Source organism: Zootoca vivipara, chromosome 16, assembly GCF_963506605.1.
Source record: "Zootoca vivipara chromosome 16, rZooViv1.1, whole genome shotgun sequence".
Lineage (NCBI taxonomy): Eukaryota > Metazoa > Chordata > Lepidosauria > Squamata > Lacertidae > Zootoca > Zootoca vivipara.
The window spans coordinates 1,265,261-1,293,237 of record NC_083291.1 but is presented as its reverse complement, the minus strand read 5'-3'; the positions used below and the strand labels follow the sequence as shown (position 1 = coordinate 1,293,237).

The window sequence follows — 27,977 nt, the reverse complement described above, 5'->3', positions numbered from 1 at the left end:
CTTATCATTTTGTTCTGTCCTGGTATGAAGTCTCCCTTGTGTCCACCTGTCGATTCCTTTGGCCTTGTACCATGTTCTGTGGGGTAACCTTCTTGAACTGGTCTGGTCAGTGCCTGGATGGGTGACTGTCTTGGGTATCTGAAGAAGTGTGCATGCACACGAAAGCTCATACCAATGACAAACTTAGTTGGTCTCTACTGGAAGGAATTTTATTTCCCCATCCCTTGTTATCTCCCATTATGATTTGGGGCAGAACAAGCCTATCACGCCTCCCCTTCCGCTTGTCTTGTCTTTTCCTTAGCTATTTAGTTTCAAGCTGTGTCTTCAAAGTCCATGGCACCTTTGGTAAAGGCTGTTCTCCAACTGAAGCGCTCGCAAGCAAGTGTTCCCAATTTTTGGTGTTTATACTACTTTTTAAAATTTGCCTTGGGACAGTCTTTAAACATCTTTTGTTGACCACCAGCATGACACTTTCCATTTTTAAGTTTGGAATAGAGTAGTTGCTTTGGAAGATGATAATCAGTCATCCGCCCAACATGACCAGTCCAACGAAGTTGATGTTGAAGAATCATTGCAAACACTAAGTGGCAATGTTTCAGCCAGAAATCTTTTGCCAGCCTTACTTGGGCAGAACCTGAGACATTCTGCGTGCAAAGCAGTTGCTCCAAAGCCGACAGCAGGAACTTACCCCACGTGCATTTATGCTCGCATCTACATGTCGCATCCATGTCTAAATTACAATTTAAGCCCTACATGTTCCAAGCTAAAGTAAGAGCCCACTTAACTTCTTCTACTGACAAGGAGAATGAGATGTGTTTAAATAGCGGTGATCTTTTCCCAATGCCACCTGCTGCTTGAGACTTGGTTTCTCATGAGGTAAATGAATTCTCAGCACCTCGTGAAAATAGCTCTCAGTGGTGCCTCTGAATAGGTCAGCTTGCTTTAGCTCTCCTAGGATAACTGTTAGCTATACTTAGAAGAGAGTTAGGGCTCCCAATCTCAACATTTGAGAGTGTCATTTGGGTGTGTTAACCTGCTGTCCTTCCTTTCCTAGCATTTTTTTTAAAAAATATTTTAAAAAACAAGTTTCAGTGTGATGGCTGCAGGTAAGAACTTCTGATCATGGCTGAATACTCTTAAAATCTGCATTAACTATATGATGTTTTTTTATATATAAAAATGCACTCTTTCTATATAGACTTCTGTAAGTAAAGAGTTAAAATTACAAACTACTGTTTAGTGCCAAGGAAGAGACTGCTATAAACTGCACATAGATTACCTGGAGGTATTGTAGGGAGAGATTTGCCATTTTTCAATAAACCTTGCAAATCTAAAAACCTTTTCCCCATTTTCTTTCCCTTTATAAAGGAATAGAATTAAGAGGTACAGAATTAAAAAGGGCTGCCTATGTTAGTTTGAGGTACTAGCATGCCTGACTTGCATAGGATGTATATTACAGTGGTACCTCGACTTCTGAAGGTTTCGACTTCCGAAGTCCGCTAACCCAGATGTATTTTCGCCGCGGTCTGCAAAATTGCGCTTTGTGCATGCGCAAAATAGACGCTTCAACATCCAAAGTTTTCAACTTCCAAAGAGCGCCGCGGAACAGGTCGCCTTCGTAAGTCGAGGTACCACTGTAATAGCCACCCTGTGGATTTTTATATACTAAAAAGCACTCTATATGAATGAAATAGTTCTCAGCAAATAAGAATTTGTTCCTCATTTATACCTTGTTTTTTTTTTCAAAAAAAAAATATCTGCTATACTGAAAATGGTAGTCCTCTGACTTGGTTAGACTTCTATAGAATGTCTTCATTGTATGGCAATTTATAGGGTCCCCAGATGTCTGTCAGACCCATGCCTTTTGTGACTGGAATTAACATTTGGGGTTTTAATACAATTTTGCAAAATGAGTTTGCAAAAACTAGCCCATGTGCCCTTGCCAAGGTGTGCATTTGTCACCTAAAAGAGGAAAGGTGCCATTTTTACAAAGCTTTCTCTACCTGGAATGCCTGGAGACTGTTTGTAGTCCCCACAGCTGATTAGGGTAGTAGTAGTTATGTAGAGTTAGTTTCAAATACAAAAAAACATTTGTGTGGCTCAATGGGTCAGTGTGTCTGGGTGTTAACTATAAGGTTGGTGATTTGAGCCCAGCCAGGGATGGCTGTGGGCAGGATTCCTACATGACCCTCGTTATTACGTACGAACTTAGGAAACTTGGGGGGGGGTAGAAAATTTTCTGCCCAACATCGCTGGGTAGAAGTGAGGAAGCTGAGTTGATGGGCTGAAATTTAACAACTGGCTTTTTACCAACTAAGAGCTGTTGGACTACACAAGAGTAAATCGATATTTCAAATCTTTGGGAACAACTTCATGAAAGCTATTGCTGTCTCCGCGAGTAGTTGCGCCTGCAAAGTAAAGATATTGTAATGTGAACCATGCAAACAAAAACAAAACCCCAATACAAATCCATGAAATTTTAGTTTCAATGTTTAGTTTCAGTGTTTTTACCTAGAAAGCATGAATTTGTTTTGGTGTAAAACCACACACTTTGAACCCCTTTTCTGCTGAATAATTAGCTTCGCAACAAAAAAATTCCATCTTTATTCCCTGAACTGCACTAAGAACAACGAGCTTTTGTTAAAAGGTTTTTCTAGATATCAAATATTGGAAGTAGCAGAGTATTCAGACTAAGAAAGTTTGCTAGTCTTCTGGATTGAGCTTGGCGAGCATTGCATTGTAATTAAATCTGCCCTTTAGAGCTGAACTTTTGTTAGGAATAGGTGTCTGATTATAGCTTGGAATGTACACAAATATACAGGGCGCTCTCTGAATAGTGTGTTAGCTAATATCAGCACAGAGCTGTAGCCTTAGCTCTTAAATAGTTTTGCCGAATGTAATTTGCTGGAGCTTCCCGGGTGGCTGAAAAGGCAGGACGACTCAGAGATTTATCATTGCTGTCTTCAGAGCCATAGTCTTGCCCAGGGGTAGGCAACCTAAGGCCCGGGGGCCGGATGCGGCCCAACCGCCTTCTCAATCCGGCCCGTGGATGGTCCGGGAATCAGCATGTTTTTACATGAGTAGAATGTGTCCTTTTCTTTAAAATGCATCTCTGGGTTATTTGTGGGGCCTGCCTGGTGTTTTTACATGAGTAGAAAGTGTGCTTTTATTTAAAACTAGTGTAATTCAGCCCGTTGAGTAAACGGGCGCTAGAACATCCCCGGGACCTGTTCTTCCTGTCGGTGGCAGGGGGACAGGTACGAAGGAGGAGAAAGCAGCCCTTTCTCCTCCTTCCTTCCTCTCCCCCAGCCGAACCCCGGGACCTACGCCGGGGAGGAGAGACTCTTTCCCCGCCCTGGCCTGCCCTGGCTTGGCTGGAGGCGGCACCGGGGCCGGCCGCGAGCCCTGCATTGGCAAGGTGGGAAGCCCCGTTTCTCCGCAGGACACAAACGCCTACCTCGCTGCCGCTGCTTCGCGGCCTGCCGCCGCGGCCCCGCCGCTCCTCTCACGGGCCAGGGAGGGTTGTGAGGAGGAGGCAGAGGAGGACCAAGATGGCGGCATCGGGCTCCGGGGCCGCAGCGGCTGCGGGAGCCGGACCGGGCTCTTCAGGCGCCCTTCCTCCCCCCATTCACCTCCGCCGGCCTCCACCCTCGTTTCCCCGACGTGCCCTGCAGTGAGGCGGTGTCCAGCCGGGAGCGGCGGTTGGAGGAGGCAGAGGGGGGAGTGTGCGCACGTGCAGTCTCTTCGTCCAGTCCCTGTGTCCGTGGGGCACATGCGCAGTAGCGCGGACACAGGGACTGGACGCAGAGACACTTGCACATTATTATATAGGATGCATCTCTGGGTTATCTGTGGGGCATAGGAATTCATTCATTCCCCCCCCCCCCAAAAAAAACAATATACCGGTAGTCTGGCCCACCACATGGTCTGAGGGACAGGGCTGAAAAAGGTTGCTGACCCCTGGCCTTGCCTCTGTCTAAGAGTAACTTTTTAAAAATGATGCACACTGACAGTGGTGTAAAGAGTAATAAGCAATTTGCCGAGTACCAAGTGTCAGAAGTGTTATGACCTCGGTCGGAGGTTGCATTAAGCCTGCACAATATAACTATGTCTTATGGACGTGACAGATGCCAAGCCACATTTAGCAGAACTGTACGTTTTCTAGTACTCTAACCTTGAAATGTAGAAAATTCCAGCTTGGCACTTGATAAGAGGGCGGTGGCGGTGGAATCATACATAATTGTTATCCGTATCATAACTTGAATAGCACACTTTAATGCATGTCACTTGTTACTGAGCTGCCAATTGATATTTGCGGCAGAGAGGAGGGTGAGCAACGGGAGTTGTTATTTTATTTTATTCTCACAGTGAACAGATACCAAAATCGCAGTGGTCTTCTGGCTCTTCAGTTGCATCTCATGAGCTAAAATGGGGACGATGCTTTTAAGAGTTGGTTTTTGGGTTAAGAAAACACCTTTCATTTCTAAAAGAATGTAAAGAATGCTTTTTACTGTTTGTTTCTGTAATGCCGTTGCTGCTATTCTGCAAGCATTTTCCTGTGCTATAAGTCTGTTCTCATAGCTAATGAAAGTTTGCCGAGATACTTCATTTATTGACACAATAAACAAGAAATGCAAATACAGTGGTACCTCTACTTACGAATTTAATGCGTTCCAAACGCACATTCGTAAGTTGAACAAAGTTGTAAGTCGAATCCCATAGGAATGCATTGGGAGAAAAAATTCGTAAGTCGAAGCAACCCTATCTAAAAATTCGTAAGTAGAAAAAATCCTATCTAAACCGCATCCAAGATGGCGGACGGAGCTCCATTCGTAAGTAGAGTTATTCGTAAGTAGAGTTATTCGTAAGTAGAGGTGCCACTGTAAATAAAACGTTTTGAGTATACGGAGCAGGGTCTATGGAGACCATAGCAATTGTTGCTTAAAAATTGCAATCCATAATTACAGTGTAACCACTAGTTCATATCATCACAAGTCTTGTAACATTGCATATTGTTGAAGCTCTGCAAATGTGAGCCTACCATCTAAACTCTACGAACGAATCCCAGCTCTGTTTAAAATGCCTCACTCCTAGGCTCCCGAACCCAGAAGGAAACACCTGGCCACAGGGATGTTGTCATCAGTTGCATGTAATGCTAACTATATTCTTATGCAGTAAAGTCAAGGCCAGGCACCCCCAAACTCGGCCCTCCAGATGTTTTGGGACTACAACTCTCCCATCATCCCTAGCTAACAGGAACAGTGGTCAGGGAAGATGGGAATTGTAGTCCTAAAACATCTGGAGGGCCGAGTTTGGGGATGCCTGGTCAAGGGATTTGAACTAGACATAGCCCTACATTGAGAAAACCCACTGAACTCAGTGGATCTACTCTCAACATGATGAAGTCTTGAATTAAGCCATAGTGGTATCTTGATGTGGTTTGGGTAAGCCATTCCTGACCTGACTGCCCACTTTCCTGCAAGCCATGTCTGAAGGAGTCCCTTTCATGGCCTGCTGTGGGAGGTTCCAGGGAGTGGTGTGTCTTGTTTTTTTCCGTCACTCAGGGTTACATTTTAAACACTGTACTCTGGCCAAGTGCCCAGAAAAACATCTTCATGCAGCGACTGGCAACTTGGGGAGGCTGAAATTGCAGATTAACTAAAAGCTCCCACTGATGACTGAGTAGCCCACGTTAGAGCTTCTGTCTAGCAAATGGAGCCATTTCAGTTCTCAGGCTTTGGCAACCTAATATAATCTGAAACATTTCACTTACCTTAATTATTACTCGTCACAAAGAGCTACTGCATGTGGTGTCTGCCTCTCCAGCAGAAATGCTACCTCTGGCTTTTGCTGAGCTTTTCTGTCAAAATAAATTTAAAAATTGTCCAGTAGCACCTTAGAGGGCAACTAAGTTTGTTCTAGGCATAAGCTTTTGTGTGCATGCACACTTCTTCAATCACCCATCTCCTACTACCCTTCTGAGAAAAACCCCTCCCCACCCTCCCACTAAATATAAGGGTCTGGTGACTTCTGTTTCAGTGTATCTGAAGAAGTGCGCATGCACACGGAAGCTTAGACCCAGAACAAACTTAGTTGGTCTTTAAGGTGCTACTGGAGAATATTCTTATTTTTTATTTATTTATTTCAACTTCTTAATACCAACACGGCTACCTACCCGAACATATTACCCTAGTTATCATCACATCATTTTTTAAATCATATTGCAGATGAAATATTGAGGTAAAGGAAGTCTGTTGGCTTGCTAAAGGCTATCTAGTGAAACTGAATTTTCCATCGGACAGCTCACACTCACAGAGTAGTGGTTAAATTGAACATGTCCATATAGCACACCTTGCAGCATGCATGGTGGATATATGCATTATATTGGTTTGCGCATTATAAGGTGGGCTTTCCTACGCTTAGAATCAGACATGTGCATTTATACTAATTGCACAGGATGCTGTGCAGGTGAGCGGCCTTCGTCAAGGTGAGGGTCCCTAAGTCTAGTCAATGGCAGCTTCTGAATGTGAGGTTTAAGCACAGGCTTAAATGGCAATAGGTGGACAAAGGACCTAGCAAGTCCCCTGATTTTTTTTATTTTTCCTTTTCCTTTTTCATCAGACTTTCATCAGCTACGTGTGTTGATGAATAAGCTTTTGCCTGTATGCGGAAAAGAAATTTCTTCCAACTCTTGACAGTCCTGTCAAGCCATGTCAATACTGAGACTCTTGACACTTGGACTATTCAGTGTTTGAATATGGAATAATGCCTTCTCCCGCCTTGAGAGCAGCATCTAGGTAACTTCTTTCGGCAAATAGTACTTCTAACCAGTCATTACTTGTTTTTGCATTTGCCCTGAAGTATTCAGAACACAGTCATCTCAGGCAGGTATGAGACAAGCATGTAGGAACACAGGATTGGTAAGGGCAGAAAGCCCAATGTTCTGAGAAATAGACTTTCTTCTAATATACGTGCTCTGTATGACAACTTTTAAAGTTCAATACACACACACACACACACACACACACACACACATTGTGTGTGATATACAGTATATACATGCACAAGGCTGAACATTGCCTGCAAATTGCAGGGTTAATTTTTTTTGCAGATTAGTTTTCCTTCTTGGTTTAAATTCCCCATGATTGGTTTAAATTACACAGCCACCTATTGCTGGCTAGATAAATGATGCTGAATGATAAAACAAGCCCCACATGGTTTAATCATGGATGTGAGAATGATAGCGCCATGCAGTTTGATGCTTCTGAACCCGCACTGCGCACATAGTGCTAGCGTGCAGTTCAGTTGTCTTGGTTCTGTGACATGAATACAGTTGTGCCCAGAAGCAGATCTGGATGATCCAATCCATTTTTATTTTATTTTTTTGCACTTTGGAACTATTGTGGCATAACATCATGCTCTCTCACAAACAGTATTGGCAAAGTACATTTTTCATGCTACTGTCTAGGTCCTTGGGGCCTGTCTGTAATTTTCCAGTCTATAATTTAGCTCCCCTTTGCTTAGGACCCTCGTATTTACGGGACTGCATCTCCTGGTATGCCCCGCGGAGGACCTTACAGTCCGCAAATAATAATATCTTGGAGGTCCCAGGCCTCAAGGAGGTTAAACTGGCCTCATCCAGGGCCAAGGCCTTTTCGGCTTTGGCCCAAGCCTGGTGGAACGCTCCATCGCAGGAGACCCAGGGCCCTGCAGGACTTAGAATCATAGAATCATTGAGTTGGAAGACACCACAAGGGCCATCCAGTCCAACCCCCTGCCAAGCAGGAAACACCATCAAAGCATTCCTGACATATGCCTGTCAAGCCTCTGCTTAAAGACCTCCAAAGAAGGAGACTCCACCACAGTTGACATCCTTCCACAGGGCCTGCAAGACGGAGCTGTTCCGCCTGGCCTTCAGTCCGAGCCCAGTTTGACCTCCCTCTATGGGACCCTGTAAGTTACCTCTTTGGCCCTTTGATCGGCTCATGTGGGGCCAACATGGATAGCTGGCCCTGAGGTTCCTGACCCCTATGGTTGTAATTCGTGGGCATTTAATTTTTTCCTGATTCTAATTTTTAAGCTGTATTTTAATCAATTGTTTGATTGTGTTTTAATGTATTTGATATTTGATGTTAGCTGCCCTGAGCCCGGTCTTGGCCGGGGAGGGCGGGGTATAAATTAAAAATTACTTACTTACTTAACATTTCAGTCAGATTCTGGTCTAGACTCTAATGCCTTTCAAGCAACCTAGAGGCAAGTAAAAGTGATATTTGTTAGTCCAAATTGAAGTTCTTTGCTCCTTTATGCTCACGCAGACTCTCTTTATTTCAGGGCTTCGTTGTTACAATCACTGCCTTATTGATTCCCCCTCTAATCAAAGCCAAAGCCATGCTTGCATTACTTCATATTTACAGTAGAGGATTTTTACCAACATTCTGTGTTCAGCTCAGATATTTTCATCCTTCTGTTATTGGTGAGCCCAGCCTTAATGGTGCATTGTAAGACAGTCATGCTTAAAGTCACTTGACTTTTGAAACTCACACTGTTCTGTATTATTATTATTATTATTATTATTATTTTATTTATTAATGCATCAGCCTATCCCATTTTCTATGCTTAAACTTGAGGACATGGGCCTATACCTGGTGATCATTATAATGAAAGTCAACTAGTTTTGGAATTGCAGTATTTTGATGACCCTTTTTTTCTTGTTTCAGGTTGCATGCTTGATTGGATTTGATGCTTGCTTTGCATGACTCCTAACAGTCAGTTTCTGGATTTGTCACTGAGCAAGCATGGCCCAGCCAGCAAATATGAACGGCAGCTCCACAGGTAACTTTTTGCCTTATGAGAAGTAACCTCCCCTGTATAGCAAGACTATACTAAAATGTTCCTTAAAATGTTGTGTACATGTTTATTCCCTCAAGTATTGAAATAGCGTCATGAAATATCTCCCTGCCATGAGGTTATTTCCGTGTCAAGTTTGTCATGTCTGAATGGCTCATGCATGATGTCTGCATCCAAGTAATCCGGTGTATAAGTTGCATAACTGATAGCAGCAAACTGGCTTCTGTTTTTAACAAGAAGCAACAAATGGCCTGGAATCATTAGAGAACAACCAGTAGGGAGACTTAATGGCACCATTATGAAGACTTGCATAACCAGAGTTAAACAGAGCATTCCTGGTTTTGTTTTTTCCTTGCCAGGAACAGAAGATTTCTGTCAAATGGAGGTAAAGCTCTATCTGGTTTGGAATCTTTTCATTGTCACAATTCCCTCCCACTTGTGACATTATCCTTTTGCAGAGGGTGATGCCTCTAGGGTCTGAATGCATTTACTGGGCCAGAAGAAGAAGTCTGTACAGGCTATATAGAAATTTGTTGTTGTTGTTGTTTACAACATTTCCATCCTGCTTACTATCTTAAAAATATCTCTTAAGCAGTGTACAGAAAACTGAAGCATCAACGGACAATGTAAACAACAAAAATACTAGAAAAGCACACAGTTGCACATAAAAATGTTACTTTAATACAAAGTTAGAAGTGAATTACCAATTCATTTTCCTTCTGATATACCCTCGCCCTCACCCTTCGGGTTCTCACCCAGGGTCCAAACAATCATTGCATCTGAAATGCCCGGGGCTCATTTTTCCATTTTTGCATAGCAGTTTGCAGTTGCACAACACTTTTGCATGAAAACTGCATTGTCTATACACACAGGTCAACGTGTTTTCAAACTAGTGTGCAACTGTGTCCTCTGTTCCCCGTCCCTCCATTAGGGTTTCCACAGACACACATTCTCATATTCACAGTCTTTTGGAAGAGAGCCGCTTCTATGCAGTGAATATATATCTCAGTAGAGTGATACCTTGGTTTAAGAACAGCTTAGTTTATGAACAAGTTGGATAAAGAACGCTGCAACCCCAGAAGTAGGTGCTTTGGTTTGTGAACTTTGCCTTGGAAGCAGAACATGTTCCACCTCCTGTTGAGTGTGTTCCATTTGTAAATAGAGTCCCCCCACTGCTATGGGAAAGCATGCCTTGGTTTAAGAAAACTTTGGTTTAAGTACGGACTACCAGAAAGGATTAAGTCCGTAAACCAAGGTACCACTGTATATAGAGGCAGCTAAGATACCACCGTACTGCTTCCTATTTTGCTTCGTTCAAATACAAGTTGGACATGGTAATGGGTCGTGGCGCAGTACTATCCCAGCAGAAGGTGGCCCTTGGAAACGCCCTTGTGCTTGAGAAGTGCATTATTGGCACAAAATGGATTATAACCGTTCCAGCAGAATGAGCTTTAGATTGACAAATGGTGTGTGACATGGGGATGATGTCTCTACATCAAGGCGCCTGCACCCAGCACAGAACACAACCTGTCATGCAGTGTGTACACGCCAATAGTTTGTGTGCCTCTCCTGTTGCAGAACTGGTTTATACAGCAGCTTCACTGGCGACACTATAAAAGTCTGAAGCCGTACATCTGTGCTTTTTTCTTCTGTTTGGGTGCACCAAATCTGGGAGAAAATTAAGTACTGCTACCTGATTTTATTATATTATATGTCCAACCAGAAAATATGATTCTAGACCAGGAGTCAGCAACCGTTTTCAGCCGTGAGCTGGCCCACCATCCGTCAGACCATGTGGTGGGCCGGACTATATTTTTTGCGGGGGGAATGAACGAATTCCTATGCCCTATAAATAACCCAGAGATGCATTTTAAATAAAAGGACACATTCTACTCATGTAAAAACACGCTGATTCCCGGACCTTCCGCAGGCCAGATTGAGAAGGTGATTGGGCCGCATTCGGCCCACGGGCCTTAGGTTGCCTACCCCTGTTCTAGACCCTCCTTCCTTCAATTGCTGCAGGAAAGCTTACTAGGGTTGGATTAGGCAATCACAATGTTCAAGAAGCCCTTCAACAAATACCTTACTGTAATGTAGCTTGTACCCCCCCCTCCTTTCTCTAAAAATGAATGTGTAGGACAGGGGTCAGCAAACTTTTTCAGCAGGGGGCCGGTCCACTGTCCCTCAGACCTTGTGGAGGGCCGCACTATATTTTGAAAAAAAAATATGAATGAATTCCTATGCCCCACAAATAACACAGAGATGCATTTTAAATAAAAGCACACATTCTTCTCATGTAAAAACACCAGGCAGGCCCCACAAATAACCCAGAGATGCATTTTAAATAAAAGGATACATTCTACTCATGTAAAAACATGCTGATTCTTGGACCGTCCGCGGGCCAGATTTAGAAGGTGATTGGGCTGCATCCGGCCCCCGGACCTTAGTTTGGGGACCCCTGGTGTAGGATGTAACTTTAAATTTATACTTAGTAAACAAACATACCAATTTTAGTTGTGGCATCTCAGCCACTCAGGAAATATACCGAACTGCAATGCATTTTGGTGAGAATCACCTAACAAATCATGACAAGTAGAAGTCCAGTGGAAGGGCTTCTGCAATGGGGCTTCCTCTCCTTTCCTCCCTCTACAGCCTCCCTCCCAAAATAATTGGGTTGGGGGCGTTGGGGGGTTGGGAGAATCCTCAGAACACACAGCAGGAGGGATCAATCTTCTGGCAAGCTTAGTATGCTTGCCCAGACGGAGCATTTGTAATAATGTGATATTGAATTCCACTTATGGCGACTTTCCTGGCTATTTTGAACATGAAAGGTAGGCTTCAACTGATATTTGAACTCTGTAAGTATAGATTTACACACACACACACACACACACACACACACACACACACACACACACCGAATATATATAACAAGTTAATCTAGCTATGCCAGTGTTTGGGAGGTATAAGGTTAAAACATAGAAGACCAAATGGAGAAGGCCAAATTGATTTTAACGCTACTGTCGCCCTTCAGTTAACCAATAATGTCAGCCGTAGAACTTCAGCGCAGGTTGTGCCAGAGGAGGTGTTTGGAAAGGAACTGGAAACCCTTTAGGACTATTAGCTTGGCAGAAGTTGCTTTCAATTTTGGCATTCTGTTCAGAAGGCCGAGAAACTATTTTTTTACGTAATACAGAAGGAATTTTTTCCTTTGGGAGATAATGATTATGCACGGAATTTGTGGGGATGGATTTGCAGTGCAGCCGGAGTGTGTGTTGCCTGCGATGTGTTTCTTTATTGGTCAGGGACATAGGAAACCGGATAGCTCTGCTTTGAATAATTCACACACTCGTATGGCTGCTCCATTGTTTCAAGTGGTAAACATCATCGCTGAAGGCGCAGCCACGTTACATGCACTGATATTTCTTACAGCAAATGCGTAAAATAATAATAATAATAATAATAATAATAATAATAATAATAATAATAATAGGCCCCCTGCATCTCATTAAGAGTGACTTCTTAGCACCCAAAGCAAAGGCTCACTAGGCTTCTGCTGTCCTGACACTGTCGGGACTTGCTTTGCATTATACACCCTTGAGCTCTCCGTTCCAACGTGTCGTTCTTGGTTTTGTGTGTGTCTGTTTGTTCAGATCATGAGCATTTCATAACAGCGTCGGACTCCCCGGCACGACTGGTATTGGTTCTCCGCTGTGCCGGGTGAGGGAGTCTGGTCTCGCAATCAACAACTGGGCGTTGAGAGACCTCGGAACAGGTTCCTTAATTGCCCTGTGCTCAAAGAGTAGAAAGTCAAGCTAGACGGGCGGAGAATTTTCCTCTCCATGCTCTGAATCTATCGGGACGGAGACCAGAGCGTTGGCTTACTGATTCCGTTGTCGGAGTCTTTGCTAGTGGAGACGGTTGTAGCCCTTCGAACGGGAGGTTAAGTCCCAGAGGGGATGTTTGGCAGCTAATTTGATATGGTGGTGAGCAATGAGTCGTCGATTACACATTTGTGGGAGTAGACCTATGTTGTTGTTGTTGTTGTTGTTGTTGTTGTTGTTGTTGTTGTTGTTGTGTGATCTTCTCAAAGTCTTTTAGCCAGCAAGACTATACTGACTGACTGGAATTTGCAGGCGGGTTTATAATTTTTACTCTGGCACTTGTCTTTGCACTTTGTGTTGCTTTGCACTTTGTGTTGTCAGAACATAGGAACACGGTGTGTGTTTGTGTCTCCGTTGCTTTGAGGCAGGATTAACGGCAGTCGCTTTATTAGGCAGGCAAGCTAAACAAGAACACGCTGTTAATAAGTCAGTTTTATAAGATTTGCAATGATTTCAGACATGTCTCAGGAATACACTTTAAAGTGTCATTAAATTTTGTAAGTTGAATTAGAATAGACGGTGCAGTAGTAATCATAGAATCATAGAATCATAGAGTTGGAAGAGACCACAAGGGCCATCCAGTCCAACCCCCTGCCAAGCAGGAAACACCATCAAAGCATTCTTGACATATGCCTGTCAAGCCTCTGCTTAAAGACCTCCAAAGAAGGAGACTCCACCACACTCCTTGGTAGCAAATTCCACTGCCGAACAGCTCTTACTGTCAGGAAGTTCAAGTACTACTTTAAACAGTAGTAATCTGTTTAAAGATCTTAATGTGTGGTGCAATTTTGAATTATTTTGATTTATTTCAATTAATCCTGACAGTGTCTCATGTAATGTGGTCTACAATGGACCGTCTATTCAGAATTCAGCTGAAACCTCCATGGATGCCTTAAATAAAGGGGCAGGAATCTCCAAAGTGGGCTTATTTGGGGTGGGGAGGAGGGCATCTGTTTACTTTGACTACTTAAGGCATGTGCTTGGAGTACCTGATATCACTTCTTGCTGTGTGTGATATGATCCTGATTGAGTTTTGGATGTGTTCTAAAGTGGAGTTGAATCTAAATCTAAATGTTTTAGTATCTTGTACCCGGTTAAACTTTCTTTTAGCTTGGATTGCTCCTGAAAACTCGTGTCCCTCTCTCCTCAAATCAATTTTGATGCTGAAAATGCCTTTACTTACGGTACCACTTGGACTGGCTCCATCTTGTGGTATACCACATTAAAGAAAGTGAAAATGTTTCTCCATAACTAGGCATTTGGCTGTTAAAGGCTTTATAGGTGAAAACCAGCACTTTGAATTGGTCCCGGAAACTAGCCAGCAGCCAGTACACCGAACTGGTGCAATAGACTCAAACCATCTTGCCCCAGTGACAAACCGGGCTGTTGAATTCTGCACCAGCTGGAGTTTCCAAACTGTCTCCGGAGGCAGCTCCATGTATAACGTGTTGCAGTAATATAACCTAGAGCTTACCAGAGCATAGATGACAGAAGTTAGGCTGTCCCTGCCCAAATAGCGCCACAACTGGGCCACCAACCAAAGCTGATGGAAGGCATCGAAATTGTTGTTGTTGTTATATTATATTTTCCCAGCCACTCTGTGCGGCTTCCAGCAAAATATTAAAAATTAATAAAATGTCAAACATTAAAAACTTCCCTGTACAGGGGCTGCCTTCAGATGTCTTCTAAACATCAGATAGTTGTTTATCTCCTCTCCTTGACATCTGATGGGAGGGTGTTCCACAGGGCGGGTGCCACCACCGAGAAGGCCCTCTGCTTGGTTCCCTGCAACTTGGCTTCTCGCAACGAGGGAACTGCCAGAAGGCCCTCGGTACTGGACCTCAGTGTCTGGGCTGAATGGTGGGGGTGGAGACGCTCCTTCAGGTATACTGGGCCAAGGCCGTTTAGGGCTTTAGATACCAACACTTTGAGGGGACCACCAGAAGACCCTTGGAGCCCGACCTCAGTGTCCAGGCTGAATTGTGGTGCACCAAATTTTGGACTCAAGTGGTACAGTCTTGATTTATGCCACCACATTCTGCATCCTAGAGTATCTTTCTGAGGGACTAGGCTAAAGGGTTTTTTCATGAACATGGGAAGCAGGAGCGAGCACCTCTTCCATGAGTTCATGGTAGAAGAAACAGCGCCCTAGGTCATGATACTGCGGGTGGAAGGTGTCTCTAGTCAAGGGGGACCTAGCAGAAACCATCCATGGTTGGTTGTGACAGGCTGGGAAGGAGCAATTCAGGAGTGGAGCTTTTACACTGCCTTGCAGCAATATGTGGCTTGCAGAAATTATGAGGTGCAGGTTTTACAAGGTGCAGGTTTATAGAGAAGCTCCCAGTGGCATGCACACTGGGACTACAGAAATGCTTGGCCTAGGCATTATTTTCTGCTACTTCTAACTGTGTATCCTGGTCAAGTTAGGCTTTTCTCCTTCCAAGAAAACTGAACAGTTTGTTCCCTGTTTGAAAAGCTAGTCGTTCCCTGAGGAGGAGGAGACATGCGGGCAAGTTGGGGCAAGGTGCTGTTAGTATTGGGGAGAGGCCTTGGAACTGGGCATTTAGAAATTACCTTTCTAAATACAAATTGGGTTTTGTTTTTGTTTTTAACAAAGGCAACTTGGGTTCTTAAACCTAGAAGCATTGTATAAAATTCTGCATAGGTCACATTTCAAGCTGAAGAAAATGCTAAAGAATGTAAAAGCCATTGCCTTCCCACTTCATTCTTCCATAGTTATGTTTACAGTTTCACACTTTTAGTTTTTTAAGGGATTGAATTAACAATAACTCTCCCCCCCTCCCCACCCCCTGGTTGTATTCCCTCCTCATGCATTTTCCTCTTTCTTGTTGCTCTTCATTCTCTGGGAACCTGGGAAAGATGCTGAAAAGCAGCTCTAGAGGACACACCCTCCTGCTTGCAAGCATTTCAAAAGCATGTAGGTGTATTAATTAACTTGATAGCATCATTCGCCAAATGGAGCTGAGAAGGCACCTTTTGAAAATAGTTTGGGGCCTCTTTCGTGAAAACTCAGCAACAAAGAAGAAAGTGATCCACGTTTGTCGTTTGTTGTCTCTATAGAGAACTTGTTCGAAAGATGGTCTTCAGTGACTGTCCAATCATTTGAAGATACTGTATGCTATAATATCTAGTGCTGTTCACCATCATCAGAAAACTACACTGTGGCTTCTTTTTACCAGCTAAGGCAGGAGTCCCCAAACTACGGCCCGCACGGGCCAATTATGCGGCCCCTGGTGCCCCCCGCCGCCTGCTCTTACTGGCAGTGGTTGCCCATCTCCGGGTCGGCGTGGCGCCAGAAATAGCTTGTGCGAATGCATGGGCCGGAGGGCCGAAGCTATTTCTGGTGCCACGCTGACCCGGAAGTGCACCGGAAATGACATCTGTGCATGCGCAGGAGCCATTTCCGGCGCCGCGCCAGAAAAGGCGAATGCACGCACGTATGGGAGTGCGTTCCCCTGCCCTCCGGCCCACTGCACAATCGGCGCCGGAGGAACCGGCCCGAAGCTGGGTAAGTTTGGGGACCCCTAAGCTAAGGAATGAGAGTATTCTAGCAAAGGCAATATTCGTACTCCTGTGGGAGAGCCCCATTTGTGTGTGGACACAACGTTATACAACTAGTTTTCAGCCTTCAGATGTAACTTTGCAGCCTTGATTGCATTTTAACTCTGCTTTGCCCAAAGGTTGCAAGCATCTTGCTTTGTAGCTCATTTTAAACCTGATCAATATACAGCTGATCTTATCTTTTTAAGCCACAGAGGCTGGAAATGTCCAGCTTGTTTAGAAAGCTATCAGTCTTTGAAAGAGCACGATCAATTCCTATCAAGATTCTGATTACCTAATTAAGGTGTAGTATTAATCTTAAATTTGGGGAGGTGAATTGTGATGATGATGATTTTATTATTTGTACCCCACCCAACTGACTGGGTTGGCCCATCTACTCTGGGCGGCTTCCAACATACAGTCGTACCTTGGAAGTCGAACAGAATACATTCCGGAAGTCCGTTCGACTTCCAAAACGTTCAGAAACCAAAGCGCGGCTTTGGATTGGCTGCAGGAAGCTCCTGCAGCCAATTGGACGCCTTGTCAGACGTTCGGCTTCCAAAAAATAGTTTGCAAACCGGAATAGTCACTTCTGGGTTTGCGGCGTTGGGGAGCCAAAACGTTGGAGAACTAAGCTGTTCAAAAACCAAGGTATGACTGCATATAGCAGCACAATAAGACTTCACACATTAAAAAGCTTCCCTATACACAGTGGTACCTCGCTAGACGAATGCCTCACAAGTCGAAAAACTCGCAAAACGAAAGTGTTTTGCGATTTCAATGGAGACTCGCAAGACAAAGTTTCCTATGGCGTGCTTTGCAAGACGAATTTTTTTTGTCCCATAGGGTGCCTCACAAGACGAATCCCCCCCCCCTGTCTTGCGAGGCACCATATGGGAAACCGCACTTCAATGCGTTCCTATGGGAGCCGCTTTGCAAAATGAATTTTTCGCTATATGAAGCGACTCACGGAACGAATTTAATTCATCTAGCGCAGCACCACTGTACAGGGCTGCCTTCTAAAAGTTATATAGTTACTCATCTTCTTGACATCTGACAGGAGGGCGTTCCACAGGTTGGGTGCTACTACCGAGAAGGCTCTCCCTCTGCCTGGTTCCCTGTAGCTTCACTTCTCGCAGTGAGGGATTACATGAAGAAAATGAGGACCAAGTGAATGTTGTTCTGCAGCATAGTCCTGCAAAAGAATGTTGGCCCGTGAAACTTCAAAATACCCTTGTTTGAAACACCTGGGAAAATGCACCCGTCCCCCAAATTTTAACGCCGTAGAATCTTCCTACTTTCTTTGTACTCTCAGCTCTCTAGTAAAAAGAACTGACTCATGCTCTGAGTGAGTTTTCTGTGGGCTGGATTGATGGCTGCAAACTTTCCCAGGGAGCTTCCACTGGTGTTTCCAAGCACTGAGCGTTCAATGTTGCTCTACTTGTTTAGAGGTTAAGCATCAGTGGAGGCGCCCGGTGCCTTATTGCAGCCGTGTGGGAGAGAAGAGGCTAGGCTTGTTGACGTCTCACTAAAACAATAGCTCATAATGGAACATCTGAATGCAGCCCGTGAATTATTCAAATCCCGTGGAAATTCTTTGGGACATGCAGAAGAGTCATACCCCGACCGAGTCCATTGAGGCTTAAAGGTAAAGGGACCCCTGACCATTAGGTCCAGTCGTGACCGACTCTGGGGTTGCACGCTCATCTCGCATTATTGGCCGAGGGAGCCGGCGTATAGCTTCCAGGTCATGTGGCCAGCATGACAAAGCCGCTTCTGGCAAACCAGAGCAGCACATGGAAACGCCGTTTACCTTCCCGCTGTAGCGGTTCCTATTTATCTACTTGCATTTTGACTTGCTTTCGAACTGCTAGGTTGGCAGGAGCTGGGACCAAGCAATGGGAGCTCACCCCGTCACAGGGATTCGAACCGCCGTCCTTCTGATCAGCAAGCCCTAGGCTCAGTGGTTTAACCACAGCGCCACCTGGGTCCTCCCATTGAGGCTTACTCCCAAGTAAATGCTTACAGGATGGCAATGGAACTAAGGGGGGGGCACCTGGCTGTTGACGGAACTTCTTCATTGTACAGTGATATTGTGAGCTCACCCCGGCCCCAGAGAAGAGGTCCTAGGAGTTTGAGATCCGCGCAGTGCCAGGCAAGGAGACGAAAGATGTGAGAATAGTCCAGTGATGGCGAACCTATGACACGCGTGTCAGACGTGACACGCAAGAGCCCTCACTGCTGGCACGCGCCCCATCAGAACCCGGATCCTTTTTGTTGTTGTTGTTGTTCCTGGTAGCCAGAGGTTGGTTTTTTAACCCTTTCTATGCTGTTTTTTCTGGCACTATGGCAGGCGATGATTGGGTGTAACAGCGTTCATTTTTTAACCCGTTCTGTGCTGGGGGTTTTTGGTGCTTTGGCAGACTATGTTGGTGCTGCATGTTAGTTCCAGCGAAGGTATTATTCGTCATTTATTTCTGTTCTCTTCCCCCCCCCCCAAAAAAAGCAAAGCAAAGCAACTTTTGCACCCCCCAAAAAACCTCCAAAACTTTGGTCAGCAGCTCCCCCCAAAAAGCTCAACAACTCTGGGCACTTTGTGATAAATAAGGGGGTTGTGGTTTGGTTTGGTTAAATAATTAGTTTTTGGTTTATTAAATACAGTTATATATTACAATTATACATTTTTGTTATTTAAACTATAAATATCATGAAATTATGGTTTTTTTCTCGAAGTGACACACCACCCTAGTTATGCTTGGTTTTTTGGAGAATTTTGACACACTAAGCTCAAAAGGTTGCCCATCACTGGAATAGTCAGTCCTAATGCTTTATTAAAGAAGAGTATAGACTTACAGCCAAAGCAGCTTGTTGGTTCCCCTTGCTCTTACAAGCGCAGGACTGCAGCTAGCAGGTACCGCAGCAAGGAGGTGGTTTGTCTGCACCCAGCCCAGAATTTATTAATTCTTTGTACAGTGGAGCAGAATACGTCACATTGCCTAACTAGATGGGAGCACAGGTGGCCGATTCCCAACACATCGCAGCTGTTTTCCCCTCTCTGGGCTCAGGGCCCAGTATCTCAGACCCACAGATAAGGGTACCTTCAAACCAAACCGATTAGGTTGCATCAAAGCAAATGTATGAGCTCATTGCTATAGCAACTAGCAATTAATTGTGGGGTTATCTTGACTACCAACAGGTCACCTTTGGATCTACACAAGTGACTTTGTGGGGTGTAGACGTAGGGAATTGTGTCTGCCTTGAAGATACTTCTTAGAAGTAACATAGGTCGATAGCAACTGGGGGCTCGGCTCAACTGGACAGTAAATACTGAAACAAGATGTGGAATATTGTCTTAGATGGGGATGCTATTTTAAAGCTGCCTCCTCTCCCCCTGGAATGTCTCCAGAAGCTCAGTAACATATAAACTTTAGGATGTTATGTTTTGAATCCAGCAGGAGTTGAGTTTTAATCCAGTATCATCTCACGAAACTAAAATTAACAGGCAAAAGATCCTAGCTGAGCTAATGCAATTATTTGCTTTCTTTCACCACTTGTTATTTGAGAACTTCATGTGCATTTAGATTATATTTAAAAAGTTCCTCCCATAAGCAAAGTTGTTCTCATGCTGATGTTTCAGAAATCTCTGTGCCTTCAAATGCCGTTCTCCTGTTTATTTGACACTTAGGCTCGCAATGTAGGCTTTCTTATACCACATGAGTCATTATGACTGATGAAATTCCTAAAAGGATTTTTTTATTTTTTATTTTTTAAAAATGCCCCATCTTAGTAGTCATCTGGGTGTCTCATCTGCAGCAAAGGTTTAGGTGAGTGGATATTTGCAAGCCTCTTCTGATTCCTTCACTTTTTTCAGCTTATCTATTTTTCCTTTTCCTTATAATTATTTTAACTTGAAGTTGCATTTGCTATGGGAAATGTATGTTGTCACAAAACCCAATCCATCTCTCAGGTTAGACTGGTTGTAAAATGGGATTGTTCTCATCCTGCAAGGAAGGTCCGTGCTCTCAGCCATAGTTAGAACAACACTGGGCATGAATAGCAGAAGTGTGACCCCTCTCTCTTGCTTGTGCAAATTTGGCAGGTGGGTGTCACAATGACACAAGGGGGTGGGGTAGGGTGCCTTGAAGTCCTGGAGTGAGGACTCCTGCGTGGTTTGTACCCTCGTTGCGAGAAGCCAAGTTGCAGGGAACTAGGCAGAGGGCCTTCTCGGTGGTGGCGCCTGCCCTGTGGAACGCCCTCCCAACAGATGTCAAAGAGGAAAACAACTACCAGACTTTTAGGAGACATCTGAAGGCAGCCCTGTTCAGGGAGGCTTTTAATGTTTAATAGATTATTGTGTTTTATTTTTCTGTTGGAAGCCGCCCAGAGTGGCTGGTAGACCCGGCCGGATGGGCGGGGTATAAATAATAAATTATTATTATTATTATTATTATTATTATTATTATTATTATTATTTGTAAGGTGCTGCAAAGGGAAGGATGGATACACAGGGATGATGGGAAGAGGCAGAGAGACAGGAGTAGAAATGGGAATTCAGGCTGGCCCACGAAGCACAGAGCAGCTGTGAATGGGGACGTGAGGGATTGGTCCAGAAGAGATGGTTGGCAGGTTGGGGAGGGGGGCAAACAACAAGGCTTCCCACCCTCCTACAAACACATCTACGCATTCCTCCTCTGCAGGCAATGCTTTGCTCTCGCCTCCCCCGCTTACTCTTACTATTCCCTGGCTGGATAAAGCGGGCTCTGTCATGGGCATCCCAAATTACACTAGGAGAAAAAAAGGGAGGCCCTTTAGGTCCTAGCCATTGTATGAAAGGCAGCGGAGGTGCAGCACACCTGGAAATCTCCAGGTACCCCTTCTCCTTCTATAGAGTGGTGCCCATCCAGCCCCTTCCCTCTTTTTCATGGCTGTAGCTATGGCTACAGGGAATGGAAATTTTATTGGGAGCCCCAACTCACTCCTGAAAAGCTGATTTTAGCAGAGGATTCCTGAATCAGATGTGAATTAACAGAAGCAGAGGACGGGGGGGAACCTTCCATTTTAGCACACTTCCTTCCTTGGTTTCAACCTGGCCCTTTCCCTCCTCTGTTTCACCTGCTTGCCCATTCCTCTCAGGAGTCTGGTGGTCTTTTATTAACACCCCGTATTAGGCTATTCTGGTTGTGATAACTCTTAATATCCGTATTCCTGTGTACGAGGGTGATTGAAATACATTTATCGGGAATCTTGGAGGAGGAATGTACCACTGAACTTCTGGCTATATCCAATGCTGTCCTTTCATTCAGAGATGGCTCTTGGATCCTGCAGAAGCTTCCAAGAATAGAAGGGGGAGGGAGGCCTTTTTCTTTTTCTTTTGCTGATTCCCACCCCCAGCAATCCTCATTGTCCCTGTGATCTGCTCCAGAGGGTACGGGGGGCTCTCCAGAGCACTATGGGATGCAGCATGCAAGACTGCAGAAGACAGAGGGCGGGATTTGCAAAAATTGCCTCCATCCTTTCTACATATAGAAATCTGCAGAATGAAAGAGCCTTTGGTGTAGGGAAGGACATGGCACCTGTGTCCTTTCCTTTATGTTTCTTTGCATTGCATCGTTTGTTCCCATCTTAGGAAGTCATTTAAAAATTTACCTGAGGATGACATTGACCCAATATTTGAAGATCGGCGTTTTGCCGATAAAGCAGGATGGAAACGGTGACTAGGTACATTTCAGAGAATGCTGTAATTGGGCACATTCTCTCTTGCATATGACATACGTTGCAAAATTAATTGCGGTGTCTGAGGGTGTCCATTGGAGGAGCAGAACAGAGCCTGGTCTCTGTGCCTTTTGTTGCAAGAAGCATGAACTCATTGCCCCACAAATTGTCTGGTGGTTCCTCATGAGCCATCTCTTGCTGTTGAGCTCAGCTCTGTGAATATGCATTATATTCAAAGCAAGCTACTCCTACTTAGAGATTATCATCATCATCATGATTATTTATTACATTTGGATACCGCCCTATCCCCCCAGGTCTCAGAGATGTGATGGCCCGGGGGGGGGATGGAATCCAAATTGCCCCCTTCCAAAAAACTAAAAAATGTTGGACTATGAAATCTGAAAAGCTGGAGAAGCTTGTTTCAATTCGGGCAAACCTTCGGTTTTTAGAAGGCTGTGATAAATTTGATGATAAATATGAAGATATAGAAAAAGCGGAAACAGATATTAGTACATGGCATTTAATCAGTCTTACTTTCTGAAATATGAACTGAGTTTTGGCTCGCTGCCCTCTTCCTTTCACAGCTCTTTTTATGGAAATGAATGTTTGACGTCTCCTTGACACTATGGAGCACTGAGGGAGACCCTGGGTGGGATTCAACTCAAGTCCTACTCAGACCCACTGAAGTTAATAGACATACTAACTTGGGTTCATTAATTTCAATGGGTCTGGTCTAAGTAGGACTTAGTTTTCCACAATCCATAATTTCAGAATGCATAGTAATTTTCATTTTTTGTTACAAAGGTCATGGTTTCTTCTGTTTTTATCATTGTTTGCCTACTCCTCATAAACTGGCAAAACAGTTCAACGTCTTATACCTCCCTTTGTAACATTAAAAAATAAAACAAATAAAAGGAAACTGAAATTGTAATTATTTACTGAATAAATTGTGTTTTTTTAAAATACCAAACACGGTGATTTAATGGCAAACCAAATTATACACCCGTTCTATGTTACTCTAGTAACATTGACTTTTGATCCATAGAGGGAGCTAAACAAGCTTTGCATGCTTTTCTTTCCCCCTCCCCCCAATTTATGGGATTTTTTTTCTGAAACCCCACTCCCTGAAAAAAGCCTGTTTCCCCCATGACATCAAAATTTCAGGCAATTTTGCATTTCTGTTCCAGCTGCCTTGACCTCTGCATCGTACAAAGTTCCATGGACGTTCTCCTTGCCTCGTACTCTTCTCTAAGCAACCTGCCTTGTTTCTCTGCTCCCTTCAATGGGTAGACTAGAGTTCTTGGTCTCTCCTTTTCTAGGTCTCTAGATCAGTGTTTCCCAACCTTGGGTATCCAGCCTTTTTTTGGACTACAACTCCCATCATCCCTAACTAGCAAAGACCAGTGGTCAGGGATGATGGGAACTGTAGTCCAAAAACAGCTGGAGACCCAAGGTTGGGAAACACGGCTCTAGATCATCAGGAGAAATTGATGATCAGTAGATGTTGTGTGGGAGAGGAAGATTAGGTGTGGAAATCAATTGCCCATTTATGAAATCTTCTCATGTACATTTTGCATATTAAGTGCATTTGCTCGTTGGCACCTATTGCTTGTTGGCACCTATTCTTACAGGGAGTGGATTCAGGAATAACCTGCTCACCTGTGCTTTTAAACATACAGCTTTTGTGTGAGATCATGGTTCTGTGATGTGGGAACTGCACAACTGGATCATTCTAGCACACCTCTATTCTCATGTTTTTTGTCACAGCCTAGTTATCTGTACAGTGGAACCTCGGTTGTCGAACATAATTTGTTCCGGAAGACCAACTTCCAAAACGTTCGACAGCTGAGGTGCAATTGCCAGTCGGCAAAATCCATTGGAAAAAATGGGGAAACACCACACCTCAGAAGCCGTTTGACTTCTGAGGTGCGTTCAAAAACACAAGCATTCACTTCCGGGTTTTCAGTGTTTGAAAGCCGAAATGTTCAACTTCCGAAGCATTCGACAACTGAGGTTTCAGCGTGCCTTCTTTTGGTGTTAAGGTGTGCATCAGTTGTTGAGGCTGTGAATGAATTGTGAGATGGCACTTTGCTGTGAAACTCTGAATTGGGTTCCTTTGCATAACGTGATTTGCATCAGGACATTTTCTGATGCACTAGAGAGCGATATCATTTAACACATTTATTTTTCTTGTATCTAGTAAACCAGGCTAGAAAAACTGCCCACCGTTAATGTTTTTGTCTCGGTACACCATAGATGTTTGACCTGAAATATGCTTCTCTCGTGTATCTGCTAGAGGTAATCCCCTGAAGGAAGGAAGGAAGGAAGGAAGGAAGGAAGGAAGGAAGGAAGGAAGGAGGGAGTGGGAGGGAGAGAGGAAGGAAGGAAGGAAGGAAAGAGGGGAGAGAAAGAAGAGTAGGAAATAAGGAAGGGAATAAAGAAGGGGGGGAAAGAGGGAGAGAAGACAGAAAGGGAGAAAGAAGGAAGGAAGTAGAGGGAAAGAAAGAATAAGAATGAGGGAGAGGAAGAAAGATGGGAAGGACGGAAGGAAGAAAGGAAGGAAGAAAGAAAGAAAGAAAAGAGGGAGCAGGAGGGAGAGAGGAAGGATAGAGGTGAAAGAAAGAAGAGTAGGAAAGAAGGAATAAAGAAGGAAAGAAAAAGAAAGAGGGAGAGAAGACAGAGATAAGGAAGGAAGGAAGGAAGGAAGGAAGGAAGGAAGGAAGGAAGGAAGGAAGGAGAGGGAAAGAAAGAATAAGAACGAGAGAGAGGAAGAAAGGAAGAAAGGAAGAAAGAAAGAAAGAAAGAAAGAAAGGGAGGGGGGTTGCCGCCTTGATTCAGCGCCAGAAAAGAGCGCGAAGGGACCCAGGGGCAAAAAGCATTTCCCGTGCAGCGTGAGGCAGTGGGTGTCCGTTTTAGGAGAAGTGCGTAAAGCCTCAGAGTTGCACGTTCGTGAGGCTGAGCCGCTGCTGAGCTCACGTTCATGAGGCTGAGCCGTGGCAGGAGGAGGAGGAGGTGAGGCAAGAGGAGGAGGAGGCGGCTTCCCGGGTCGGTGTCCGGCAGCACCGTGCGGAGAGTGCCGAGCCTCTGGGATGCAGCAGTGCTCTGTAGCACTTTGAATCCTCCTCCTCCACCACACGGCGCTGCTGGGTGCTTTGTCTGTGCTTCAGCAGCAGCAGCAGCAGCCGTTTCCAGGCGCCGAGCCGTGGCAGGAGGAGGAGGATTCAAAGTGCTACAGAGCACTGCTGCGTTGCAGAGGCTCGGGACTCTCCGTGCGGCGCTGCCGGGCGCTGACCCGGCAAGCTGCCTCCTCCTTCTCCTGCTGTGGCTCGGGGTGCTCCACGCAGCGCTGCTCCAGCCGCCTTTCTACCCCCCCCCGGCCCCAGCTGTTTGTCGGCGCTTTGACGGTGCGGCGCTTCAGCAGCAAGGTCCCGCTGCTGGGTCCCGCTGGCTGGGGCGCTCGGCGGGCCACATGACGAGGTCTGGTGGGCCAGATTTGGCCCCCGGGCCTTGTGTTTGACACCCGTGAATTAAAGCTTTGAAACCTCCAGCCTTGCCTAATACAGTGGTACCTCGGTTTAAGTACACAATTGGTTCCGGAAGTCTGTACTTAACCTGAAACGTACTTAACCTGAAGTGAACTTTCCTATTGAAAGTAATGGAAAGTGGATTAATCCGTTCCAGGCAGGTCCGCGGAGTAATTAGACTGAAGCATACTTAACCTGAAGTGAACTTTCCCATTGAAAGTAATGGAAAGTGGATTAATCCGTTCCAGATGGGTCTGCGGAGTACTCAACCTGAAGCGTACTTAACCTGAAGTATGAGTGTAATTGGTTCTGGAAGTCCGTACTTAACCTGAAGCATACTTAACCTGAAGCAAACTTTCCCATTGAAAGTAATGGAAAGTGAATTAATCCGTTCCAGACGGGTCCGCGGAGTAAGTACTCAAACCGAAGCGTACTTAAACTGAGGTACGACTGTACTGTACTTGCCATTGGAGATTGTTAATAATGCACTTGTGGGACCCAGGTGGCGCTGTGAGTTAAATCACAGAGTCTAGGGCTTGCTGATCAGAAGGTCGGCGGTTCGAATCCCTGCAACGGGGTGAGCTCCTGTTGCTCGGTCCCAGCTCCTGCCCACCTAGCAGTTCGAAAGCACATCAAAGTGCAAGTAGATAAATAGGGACCGCTCTGGCGGGAAGGTAAACGGCGTTTCCGTTCGCCAGAAGCAGCTTTGTCATGCTGGCCACATGACCCGGAAGCTGTCTGCAGACAAACGCTGGCTCCCTCGGCCTATAGAGCGAGATGAGCGCTGCAACCCCAGAGTCGGACACGACTGGACCTGATGGTCAGGGGCCCCTTTACCTTTACCTTTTAATAATGCACTTACAGTATGGAAAATTTTCTGTGGGAAAAGAAAACACTGAACATTTTCCAGTGAGATAATTGGTCTAAAAAACCCAATAATTATTTAAAAAGCACAACAAAGTGCAGCGCCTAGAGTATTATATGTAGGCTGCAGGCACCCTCTACCTTAAAAGCCAATGCCCCCCTCCCCCTCAGAGAATTCTGGGAACCGTAGTTTACCCCTCAGAGAGTTACAGTTCCCAGCAACCCTTTGAGCAACTACGGTGGCCAAGATTTGGGAGAACATGCTTAGGAGGTAACATGTGTACACAGCCTATTCCCTATATTCCAGCCTCCACAATTTCACAGGGTTGTCGTGAGGATTAATGGGAAGGGCAGGACATAAATGCTGCCCTGAGCTCCTTAGAGGAAAGGTGGTGTAAATAGGTAACAAGCCAGCACAGCCTTATTACGTAACTACTTCTGCCCAACTTAGCGGCTGTTACCTGGCGGCTCTGAGGCTGGCCTGGAGGCTTCCGGTGGCTTTGTTTGGAGTGGATATTCCACCTGTGGGCGTCAAGGTGGAAGATTTTGTGACTGCAGAGCTTACCTTTGTGGAGAAGAATGAGAGAGTCCCGTGTAGGTAGGGATTTTGAAGGCGCCCGTGAAATGAAAGTACAGTGGTCCCTTGGTTCTCAGACTTAATCCGTTCCAAAACCAAAGCGTTCCAAAACCAAGGCGCGCTTTCCCATAGAAAGTCATGCAAAATGGATTAATCCGTTCCAGACTTTTAAAAACAACCCCTACAGCAGCAATTTGACATGCATTTTACTCTCTAATGAGAACATTGATCCATAAAATGAAAGCAATAATCAATGTACTTTACTATAAAATAAATAAGACAGTATTGTAGACGATAATTTTTTAAAAAAAAAAACCTTACCTGCACCGATGATAGTCATTGTTTGGATGGGGGTCTTTTATCCATTTCCGCAGTTGCACAATCAGTTAACCAATCAATCAGTTGCTGAACTGGGTTCCAGGCAGTCACAAAAACAAATGAACCAAGAAAGCCTCAAAAACACAAACACAAAATAAATAGCAAAAACAAAAGGGCCAAACTTAATCCGTTCCAGAAGTTCGTTTGACTTCTGAAATGTTCAGAAAGTAAGGCGCAGCTTCTGATTGGTGCAGGCGCCCCAGAAACAATAGCTGACAGGCACATCAGACGTTTGGCTTCTGAAAAATGTTCAGAAACCAGAACACTTACTTTTGGGTTTTCAGCATTTGGGAACCAAGGCGTTTGAGAACCAAGGTACCACTGTATTTCACTTGAAAGCCCTTTGCCATATGTGCAGCTTTAGGGTTCCGTTCTAAGGGCCATGAGTGGTGAAAAGAAGGAATCTCACTCAAAGTGTGCCTTGAATCTCTCTCTCTCTCTCTCTCTCTCTCTCTCTCTCTCTCTCTCTCTCTCTCTCTCTCTCTCAACAGTTTCTCAGAAATGTGTCCCTTATTAGACTTTATGGAAAATGGCAAAGAGAGTGTTTTCACTGCTGTGTTTGTCTTCTGCTTTGGAAAACCTCTTCTCCTCCCTTTGGCAGAATTGACAGGGTCCGCTCTATACACTGAA

The 27,977-nt window shown here is 44.8% G+C and overlaps 1 protein-coding gene across 4 annotated transcripts in view; it reads left to right on the top strand.

Annotated features, from left to right (window-relative positions):
- The window catches only part of KANK1 (KN motif and ankyrin repeat domains 1), a 120,424-nt gene that overhangs the window by 59,336 nt on the left and 33,111 nt on the right, over window positions 1-27,977 (top strand). For 2 of the 4 annotated variants that reach the window (XM_060269002.1, XM_035097480.2), the window contains exon 2: window positions 8,718-8,832. In XM_060269002.1, coding sequence (XP_060124985.1) covers window positions 8,796-8,832 — 37 coding nt within the window. In that variant the 5' untranslated portion in view covers window positions 8,718-8,795. Of the gene's footprint in view, window positions 1-1,085; window positions 1,107-6,476; window positions 6,798-8,717; window positions 8,833-27,977 lie in introns of those variants that run through there. The other 2 variants (XM_060269000.1, XM_060269001.1) reach the window with 2 other exon arrangements.